We start from the raw sequence: 11,290 nt of genomic DNA on the forward strand, positions 1-11,290 counted from the left end.
AGGGCACACACTCTGCACGTGGGCACACACACACACACCGCACATGCTTTATTTGAATCCACTGATCAAATCACACAATACATGTGTGATACATAAACTTAAACTGGCTTACCTTACCCTCACTGCTAACTCTAAACATAAATATATACATATATTTATATTTACTATATATATATATATATAATCATGTATCCACATCTGTCTATACATACCTGCATATAGCTCTTGTTACATATCTGTAGAGATACTATATCTGTACATATCCCTTACCTACTCTTACAGTTACTCTGCTGGCCAGTATGACTTACCATAGTGTCTTTATACTTGTGTCACTGTACATATTAATACTACAACTCTGTACATACATCTGATTAGCACTATTACTCGGTAGTACTAATTTATATATTTTATACCCAGTTTAATCACCTATACATTGTATATTGCTATTGCACTTTACTGTTACATTTGCACTCTGGTTAGATGCCAAACCTCTTTTCGTTTGAAACTAATCTACACTTTCTAGAATCTACATAGAAGTCAGTCTTCTTCTCGTTGTGCTGCATGATGACATTTTAATCTGATCTGAGATGGTTTACCTCAACTCTGAACTTAAAACCGCTGTGAAGGAAGGAAGGGTGCACTGCGTTTACAGCACAAGACGCAGTGAGAGCAACACACCGCACGGCACAATGATGTTTTTTTCTTGATTATCTCTCTCTCCCAGCCTTTATAAAGATCCATCTCCCAGCCTTTATAAAGATCCATCTCCCAGCCTTTATAAAGATCTCTCTTCCAGCCTTTATAAGGATCTCTCTTCCAGCATTTATAAAGATCCATCTCCCAGCCTTATAAGGATCTCTCTTCCAGCCTTTATAAAGATCCATCTCCCAGCCTTTATAAAGATCTCTCTTCCAGCCTTTATAAAGATCCATCTCCCAGCCTTTATAAAGATCCATCTCCCAGCTTTTATAAAGATCTATCTCCCAGCCTTTATAAAGATCTCTCTTCCAGCATTTATAAAGATCCATCTCACAGCCTTTATAAAGATCCATCTCCCAGCCTTTATAAAGATCTCTCTCCCAGCCTTTATAAAGATCCATCTCCCAGCCTTTATAAAGATCTCTCTTCCAGCCTTTATAAAGATCTCTCTCCCAGCCTTTATAAAGATCCATCTCCCAGCTTTTATAAAGATCTCTCTCCCAGCCTTTATAAAGATCCATCTCCCAGCCTTTATAAAGATCTCTCTTCCAGCCTTTATAAAGATCTCTCTCCCAGCCTTTATAAAGATCTCTCTCCCAGCCTTTATAAAGATCCATCTCCCAGCCTTTATAAAGATCTCTCTTCCAGCCTTTATAAAGATCTCTCTCCCAGCCTTTATAAAGATCTCTCTCCCAGCCTTTATAAAGATCTCTCTCCCAGCCTTTATAAAGATCTCTCTCCCAGCCTTTATAAAGATCCATCTCCCAGCCTTTATAAAGATCCATTTCCCAGCCTTTATAAAGATCTCTCTTCCAGCCTTTATAAAGATCTCTCTCCCAGCCTTTATAAAGATCTCTCTTCCAGCCTTTATAAAGATCTCTCTCCCAGCCTTTATAAAGATCTCTCTTCCAGCCTTTATAAGCACCCTGCTCCTCAGGGTCATCCTCCTCTCCTCTTCCTCTCCTCTTCCTCTCCTCCTCCGCTCCTCGACCCCTAGACTCCAGCAGACCTTTAGAATATTCTGGAGCCACAAATCCTCTTAGCAGCAGCCTGTGAGTTCTGTCTGACCCGTCGGATCACCTGTGTGTGTGTGTGTGTGTGTGTGTGTGTGTGTGTGTGTGTGTGTGTGTGTGTGTGTGTGTGTGTGTGTGTGTGTGTGTGTGTGTGTGTGTGTGTGTGTGTGTGTGTGTGTGTGTGTGTGTGTGTGTGTGTGTGTGTGTGTGTGTGTGTGTGTGTGTGTGTGTGTGTGTGTGTGCCTAAGTCTCTAGTGGACTCTCCACAGAGGTTATTCAGTGGCTTTACAGGAAGAGAAGCATATGAATCATGGGGGTCAGGGGTCAGACAAGACGCCATACAGCTGTTAGCAAACACGCAGGAGAGCGCCCGCTCACACACACGCCCGCTCACACACACACACACACATGCACGTCCTGGACGCGCGGCCTATGGACTGGACCTGGGAGTCCAGGAACTCCAGGCATGTGGTCTCGGCATTCTGTCATGCCTGTGCCACGCCAGACACACACACACACACGCACACACACACGCACACACATACACACGCACACACACACGCACGCAAACACACGCGCACACAGCTATGCGTTCACCACTTGTGGGGACATTAGCTTCCTAATCCCTGACCCTACGGCCTGCGTTCATACATACGACTGCGGGGAGGCAGGGTGGCCTAGAGGTAAAGAGGCCGGCCGGTAACCGAAAGGTCTCCGGTTTGATCCCCACCACTGACAGGACGGGTGTATTCCAGCTGTGAGCTGGCGACTGGATGGTTGGCCGGTATTACATCTAAGGTGCCCCACCGTCCCTGCCTACGTGCCCTTGAGCAAGGCACTGACTGAACCCCAAAGACTGCTCCAGGGGGGCGCTGCACTGTGTGTGACAGATTTCACTTGCCTTGTGGACCTTGAGAATAAGCCCATTCACTCACACGGGGTCAAGCGTCTTGCTCAAGGACACTTAGACACACTGCCCCGGGAGGAGCCTGTTCCCTTCCGTCCACTTAATGGGATACACATTCAGTCCCCACAAGAGTAGTGGAACGAGGCCCCCGGTCACTCACTCACTCACACACACACACACACACACACACACACACACACACACACACACACACAGAGTAGACGTGGTGGACTGAGGCTGGATGACTGATGACACACAGAGCTGAGCACACAGGCAGCGCTGACACACACACGTTGCTGCCGCTCTCCACACATCACAGTGGACCGACAGGGACCGGGACATTCCTCCCTGCTCTCGGTATGCTGGGCCTGGGGGGTCTGGAGCTGCTGGGCCTGGGGGGTCTGGAGCTGCTGGGCCTGGGGGGTCTGGAGCTGCTGGGCCTGGGGGGTCTGGAGCTGCTGGGCCTGGGGGGTCTGGAGCTGCTGGGCCTGGGGGGTCTGGAGCTGCTGGACCTGGGGGGTCTGGAGCTGCTGGACCTGGGGGGTCTGGAGCTGCTGGGCCTGGGGGGTCTGGAGCTGCTGGACCTGGGGGGTCTGGAGCTGCTGGGCCTGGGGGGTCTGGAGCTGCTGGGCCTGGGGGGTCTGGAGCTGCTGGGCCTGGGGGGTCTGGAGCTGCTGGGCCTGGGGGCTCTGGAGCTGCTGGGCCTGGGGGGTCTGGAGCTGCTGGGCCTGGGGGGTCTGGAGCTGCTGGGCCTGGGGGGTCTGGAGCTGCTGGGCCTGGGGGGTCTGGAGCTGCTGGACCTGGGGGGTCTGGAGCTGCTGGGCCTGGGGGGTCTGGAGCTGCTGGGCCTGGGGGGTCTGGAGCTGCTGGGCCTGGGGGGTCTGGAGCTGCTGGGCCTGGGGGCTCTGGAGCTGCTGGGCCTGGGGGGTCTGGAGCTGCTGGGCCTGGGGGGTCTGGAGCTGCTGGACCTGGGGGGTCTGGAGCTGCTGGACCTGGGGGGTCTGGAGCTCGTAACAACCTCACAAATGACACATTTTGAGAACCAAAAGATGACATATTCCTTTATTGATCCCTTGGGGAAATGCGGGCGTCATAGCAGCAGGGGGGAGGGGAGGTACAGGTATGGGCAGGGTAATAGAAGAAATACATGAATATAGGCAATGAATATAAAAATATGAGAAAAAGAAACAGTTTAAAGTAACAAGGTACCTTAACTGGCATGATATACGTGACATGAGTCCGTGCAGGTTCTGGTGGTCGAGAGTCAGACACACTTAGTGGTCAGACATTCCTAATAGTTCTCCAGCTGCTGGCAGCAGTCCATGCCCACGGCTGATAGAATTCCAAAAACCTCACACCAGAGAGAACTGTTGAGCCGTGACCCAAATGATGTATTCTCTTGTTGTTGTCTTTACGCAGATCCCTCCCAGATCCACATAGGTATAGTAGTATTAATACTATAATAGTATTGGCACAGATTACCCCATTCCATTTTGATTCACAATGTCCCAATTTAATTGTATCTAGCGAAGTCCAGCTGTATAGATGTGACCCTATTTGTAGACTCATGGTAGACACCAGAGAGAGAGAGAGAGGGATCATTAGAGAGAGAGAGTCATAAAGATAGTTAGATCATAGAGGACCACCCAGCTCAGATCCCTGCTGTTTGACCATTACATATTATCCTGCTGCTTTACTGGAGATGGAACACTATAAGAGAGAGAGGGAGGGGGGTACAGACAGAGGGAGAGGGAGGGAGAGAGAGATGCTCACTGAAGGCACTAGATAAAGAGAAGGGCAAAGAGAAAATGAAGAGAAGGTCTCTAAGACTGACCTGCACTCCTCCATGGTATCTAGAACCACAGCTCCACGCTTCAGTCACCTCCATGGTATCTAGAACCTCCTTGTTCTTCTCTGTGTGTCTTCTGTTTTGCTCCAACATGTTGCATAAACATCAGCCTTTAGAAATAATAATAATAATAACCCAATATTAATTTTGAAAAGCAGGTTCAATCTATGCGAGAATGTGTTGCATCTATGATACACTTTTTATTAATTGTATTACAAACCAAACTAACCACTCTCTCTCTCTCTCTCTCTTTCTTTCTCTTTCTCTCTCTCGCTCTCTCCTACAGGGAAATAAGAAGCTGTGCCCACAATGCAACACCATCACTTCGCCCGGAGATCTGAGGCGTGTCTACTTGTGAAGAGCCCAACACCCCTCCTCCACCTCCCCCTCCGCCCCCCCGCTCCTCTCCTCTCCTCCTGACATCCATCCTTCCTTGAGTTCCTCTCCTCCTCCTCCGTGGCCGCTGTTCCTCATCCCTCTTTCTCTCTCCTCTGGCTGGTAGATAAGAGCCCTGCGGAGACCAGCCTGCTTCTCTGAACGGACTACGCTGACTCCTGACCAGCTGGCTAGCTGAGTGGCTGAACAGCTGATTTACTGACTGAACAGCTGGCTAGCTGAGTGGCTGAACAGCTGATTTACTGACTCAACAGCTGGCTAGCTGAGTGGCTGAACAGCTGATTTACTGACTCAACAGCTGGCTAGCTGAGTGGCTGAACAGCTGATTTACTGACTGAACAGCTGGCTAGCTGAGTGGCTGAACAGCTGATTTACTGACTGAACAGCTGGCTAGCTGAGTGGCTGAACAGCTGATTTACTGAATGAACAGCTGGCTAGTTGAGTGGCTGATTTACTGACTGAACAGCTGGCTAGCTGAGTGTCTGAACTGATGAACAGGCTGATTCTGCAGAATGACTGGTTCCTCTGTCTGGTTGGTTGGTTTGTTGGTTGGCCGACTGACTGCTTGGCTGGAAAATCACACACAAAATAAAACACTCATGGAAACTGCGAACCCCATTGGTCGGAACCGACCGCCTGTCAGTCCACCCGGCCAATCAACGACAGACCCGCCCACACGCCTCGCTCTCCCCTCGACGCTACCTGCTGGCGATGCGTGGTATAGGCCCGAAACTGCCTACCGTATGTATCCCAGAAGGACTCTGTCGCCGTGGTAACGGCTGACGTACCACACACCGCGGTGCTCGTTAAGCGATCTTACCGGACGAGGACTAACCTGCAGCTCAGCCAGACTCACCCGCAGGAGGAAACAGCCAGATCAGATCTTCAGAGTCGTTTTTCTGTTTGTTTTTGTGTTTTTTTCTGACTGAGAAATGTCTCTGTCTGGTCTGTTCAGCCAGGTCTGTTGACCCCTGTCAAACCAACTGATTAGAACCTCACAACTCCGCCTCCCTCTTCCTCTTCCTCTCCACCGTTCCTTCCCTCCTCTCCTTCTCTCCTTTCTCCTTATTTCTTTTGTGGTGTACTAGTGAAGTCAACCAAAATTCTTTCCCCAAGATGCAGTGCAAGCACATGTATTATAGTCTATATATGTTTACAATGTTGGGTGTAAATGACCCGAGATCACACACACACACACACACACACACTCACACTCACACTCACACTCACACTCACACTCACACTCACACACACACACACACACACACACACACACACACACACACACACACACACACACACATTAACACACACACACACACAGGAGAAGTATATAATATCAACGTCCTTGTTTTTAGTTTGTTGGGGGAGGGTACCAGGAGGTGCCAGGAGATGCCAGAGGGGAACAGGATGTTAGGAGAAAAAAAATGGCTGAAATGAAGCCTTCTGTATTTTTAAAAAAAGATGTTGATGTCTCGAGGTTGAAGTTGTATTACACTGTACAGGAATTTAAGTAATAATAATAATACAAACTACTCAAAACTTAGAGGTTTGGGGTTTAGATCGTGTACATTTTGTTTTCTTTCATGGAACTAGAGTTGTGCCCCCAAAAAAAAAAAGCATTTGATTGAAAAGTTAAAAAGCGGAGGAGAGTTTCTTTAGTTTGTTTTCCTCTTCTCTTCCTCTTTCTCTTCTATTTCATTTATGAAAGATTTCCTACCAACCCTCTTATTTAAAAAATAAAAGGAGCACCCAACACGCCCTGGACTCCCTCTGCGATCGCCGTCTGCTTGTTTGACTCACGTTTAACCGTCATTTCATCTTCTCAGTTTGAATAACAACACGCTTGGATCATAATCTAGAAAACTAGTCTTTTTTTATATATATAAATATAGACCCCTACCTGTCTCACAGATTTTTTTTTCCATGCGAGAAAAGAAAAAAGAAATATAAAAAAAAGAAATAAATAAACTGGCAACCCCACAAGGGCAGGTTTTCTATGAATGAGGTAACGCTTGGGAAAAAGGGGGATGACTGGCAACCCCCCCGGTCACACACGCCCCCCCCCCCTTTCATCAACAGCCAGGATGGTGGTGTGCTTTGTGTTTGTAAAGCTATGTATTATTATGTGACGTCTCTGTATTGTTGTTTAAAGAACTGACCAAGGGAAAAAAAGACAAAAGAAACAAAACTTCTTCTCAAAAGAAGCGCCATGAGAGTTGGACCGATGAGAGCCGGTCCCACGAGAGTCGGTCCCGCTCACCAAGCTGACACGACGTTCAGACGTAATGAAAACAGCCCTGTGTACAGAATAAAACTTCTTGTGTTTCAATGGGAAAGTATGGGAGGGGGGGGGGGATAATTTGCTGATTTAATAGCCTCCGTCTTGACAAATCACTGGACTCTCAGTACATGTGGGTTTTTCTTTCTTACGAAGTACAAAAGAACCATTGTCTGAAGGCGATCATCTTAACGTTGATGGTCTACTTGACAAAGACGGAGATGAGGACTGAAACGGACACACAAGCTCAAATGTTTCTTTAGTCTTCAGAAAGATGCATGTCTGTATGCAGTTAACAGTCAGAAGAGAGAAACCATTCTGGGGCGAGTTGCGGACGAGTTAAATGATTCACCACGACAATATCTTCATTTTCTTTAGTTAAAATACCCTTTTCTCCAGTTTCAGCTCAGATTTAAATGATTCACAACGACGATATTTACATTTTCTTTAGTTAAAATACCCTTTTCTCCTGTTTCAGCTCAGATAGTCGTGCGCAGGTAGGCTAGTGGTGGAAACTGGCAGCGACGTGTTGAAAGGTTTAGGTTTACAGAAGTCTCGCCTCAGCCACACGCTGGCCTTGTGCCGCCCACAACCACACAGTTTGATTTCAACCCCAAAGATGACAAATTGCACAAGATGATTGTGTCAAAAAGGAATTTGTGTCTTGTACTGTATATGATCTTGAAAATGGTACGTGTCTTTCCCGTTTGTAAACTACATTTGACATTAATTAAAATGATTGTAAATCTGAAATCCACGTGTCTTTTTGTTCTTTGTCTCAGTGCGGCCTGCAGGACTCCTTTCCGGAGGACGTCAGGTTTATTAGTGTATTATTCATTTATTAGTGTATTATTAGTTTATTAGTGTATCATTCATTTATCAGTGTATCATTCGTTTAGTGTATTTGTTTATTAGTTATCATTCGTTTATCAGTGTATCATTTGTTTATTAGTGTATTATTTGTTTATTAGTGTATCATTAGTTTATTAGTGTATTATTAGTGTGTTCAGTGTATTATTCGTTTATTAGTGTGTCAGTGTATTTGTTTATTAGTGCCATTATTTTATCAGTATCATTAGTTTATCAGTTTTATTATTTGTTTATCAGTGTATTATTAGTTTATCAGTGTATTATTAGTTTATCAGTGTATTATTTGTTTATCAGTGTATTATTCGTTTATCAGTATTATTTGTTTATCATTGTATTATTAGTTTATCAGTATTATTTGTTTATCAGTGTATTATTAGTTTATCAGTGTATACATATAAAGAACAGAAAATGTAACAGCGTTCTTGAACAGGGTACCGGTGGAATCACTATTGTATCCTATCAGTCTGCAATAGAGAGCAAAATAGACATAAATTTCTATGAAAATAATTAGAGACCGGATATGGCGTGAAACACAAAAAAAATATTCTAACCCACATAAATGGCATAGTCATACTCCCCTATTCAATAACAATGCACTCGTGATTGGAAAACGACCTATAAGATACCCTAAATGGGAAAAGCAGGGCATACACACATTTACATAGGAGACGTTTTCAACAAACGGGGTTTTTGTAGATATGAATAAATACATAAAAAATGTAATCTCACCAGTTCCACATATTATTTTTACGCACAGCTATTGTTATGTTTGAAGGCTCATGGAGACCTGGAAATAAATTTTGATTGGCAAGAAGCCTGGGCAAATGTTCGACTTGCGTCACGTAACCCGGACCATCAACAAATCAATCTTAACTATATTCATAGGACATACCTGACTCCTATAAGACTGAACAGAATGGGTCTTAAACAAGACTCCAGATGCTCCTTATGTACAAATGGGGATGAGGGTACATTTATGCACATGTACTGGGACTGCCCACCAGTTAAGATATTCTGGAAAGAAGTGACCCAGCAATTATCAAATCTCTTAACTCTGAATATACCTGTACACCCCTCTGTATTACTGTTGAATGATGTTTTTGAGTTTGCAGTCCCTATACAGCTAAAGAGATTGGTTTAATCTGGTATCACAGCGGCTAAAAAGCTGATAGCATCACGATGGTTTCAACCGGAAAAAATGTGCCGGGATTGCCCACCAGTTAAGATATTCTGGAAAGAAGTGTCCCAGCAATTATCAAATTTCTTAATTCTGAATATACCTGTACACCCCTCTGTATTGCTGTTGAATGATGTTTGAGTTTGCAGTCCCTATACAGCTAAAGAGATTAGTTTTATCTGGTATCACAGCGGCTAAAAAGCTGATAGCATCACGATGGTTTCAACCGGAAAAAATGTGCCGGAAGGTTTGGATTCTTACATATCTCGATGTGATTTATCTAGAAATATCTACAGCAAGAATTTTGGTTGTCAGTGAATCCAAAATTGCAATGTGGTTAGAATTGTAGTGCCTGGTTAGGAGCGAATGATAATGGATGGATTATCCAAGTGGGGGTCCGGGGGGGGGGGGGGAACGAGCGAGAGCATATGTGTGTAGGGTATTAGATAACAAGTATTAGGTGTATATCTCTTATAATACATTTATTTAAATGGTGATTTCATTGGATGTGTACTGTTAATTAATGCTTGTATATCTAATTGTATGTTGTTATGTTTGTGTATGTTTAAAAAAAAAAAAAAATTAGAGACTAATTACTACATAGAAAAACCTTGTCTAACCTTTATGACACACAGGGAGACTGGTGTGGACAACATGTTTTCATCATTACATCATTCAGTAGTCAGACAAGTTGGAGGGACACCATCTCAGAGAAGGCTGTCGGTCGCTACTGTAGGTGACCAGAGATAGGTTCCAGGGCCAGGCAACAGGCATGGCGACGTCACAACTTTTGATAACCCTGTGTAACTTACAGGCTGTAAGCTTTTATCTGTGGCAAAGTGGATGGCGCTGAGCAGGCAAGGACCGAGGGAGGTGGTGTGTGTGTGTCCCCCCCCCCCCCCCCCCTCTCATTTTTCATTCTGTTAGACCTCTGTCTATTGTAAATAAATGTTAATTTTGATATAAACAGTCCGACTCAGTGTATGCAAATTCCATTCAAATCTAACAAGGGAGATACAGCAGAGCAGGCAGATACAGTAGCTAGCAGGCAGATACAGCATTTAAGATAAGATATTCCTTTATTGATCCCCTTGGGGAAATTCGGTAATCTAGCAGGCAGATACAGAAGGTAGAAGGAAGATACAGCAGCTAGCAAGAAGATACAGCAGCTAGCAGGAAGATACAGCAGCTAGCAGGAAGATACAGCAGCTAGCAGGCAGATACAGCAGCTAGCAGGAAGATACAGCAGCTAGCAGGAAGATATAGCAGCTAGCAGGCAGATACAGCAGCTAGCAGGCAGATACAGCAGCTAGCAGGCAGATACAGCAGCTAGCAGGAAGATATAGCAGCTAGCAGGCAGATACAGCAGCTAGCAGGAAGATACAGCAGCTAGCAGGCAGATACAGCAGCTAGCAGGAAGATACAGCAGCTAGCAGGAAGATACAGCAGCTAGCAGGCAGATACAGCAGCTAGCAGGAAGATATAGCAGCTAGCAGGAAGATATAGCAGCTAGCAGGCAGATACAGCAGCTAGCAGGAAGATACAGCAGCTAGCAGGAAGATATAGCAGCTAGCAGGCAGATACAGCAGCTAGCAGGAAGATACAGCAGCTACTGTAGCAGGAAGATATAGCAGCTAGCAGGCAGATACAGCAGCTAGCAGGAAGATACAGCAGCTAGCAGGAAGATACAGCAGCTAGCAGGCAGATACAGCAGCTAGCAGGCAGATACAGCAGCTAGCAGGAAGATACAGCAGCTAGCAGGAAGATACAGCAGCTAGCAGGAAGATACAGCAGCTAGCAGGCAGATACAGCAGCTAGCAGGAAGATACAGCAGCTAGCAGGAAGATACAGCAGCTAGCAGGCAGATACAGCAGCTAGCAGGCAGATACAGCAGCTAGCAGGCAGATACAGCAGCTAGCAGGAAGATACAGCAGCTAGCAGGACGATACAGCAGCTAGCAGGAAGATACAGCAGCTAGCAGGAAGATACAGCAGCTAGCAGGAAGATACAGCAGCTAGCAGGAAGATATAGCAGCTAGCAGGAAGATATAGCAGCTAGCAGGCAGATACAGCAGCTAGCAGGAAGATACAGCAGCTAG

At 45.6% G+C, this 11,290-nt stretch overlaps 1 protein-coding gene across 1 annotated transcript in view; it reads left to right on the plus strand.

The window, feature by feature from the left end:
• rnf220a (ring finger protein 220a) overlaps window positions 1-7,891 on the plus strand; it is a gene marked incomplete at its 5' end in the record, with an annotated part of 118,212 nt that extends 110,321 nt beyond the window's left edge. The window contains 1 exon segment of the mRNA XM_084327639.1: window positions 4,755-7,891. Coding sequence (XP_084183765.1) covers window positions 4,755-4,826 — 72 coding nt within the window. The 3' untranslated portion in view covers window positions 4,827-7,891.
• Window positions 7,892-11,290: the final 3,399 nt, after the last annotated feature.

This window comes from Notolepis coatsorum, assembly GCF_963971535.1.
Source record: "Notolepis coatsorum genome assembly, chromosome: 13".
Classification (NCBI taxonomy): domain Eukaryota; kingdom Metazoa; phylum Chordata; class Actinopteri; order Aulopiformes; family Paralepididae; genus Notolepis; species Notolepis coatsorum.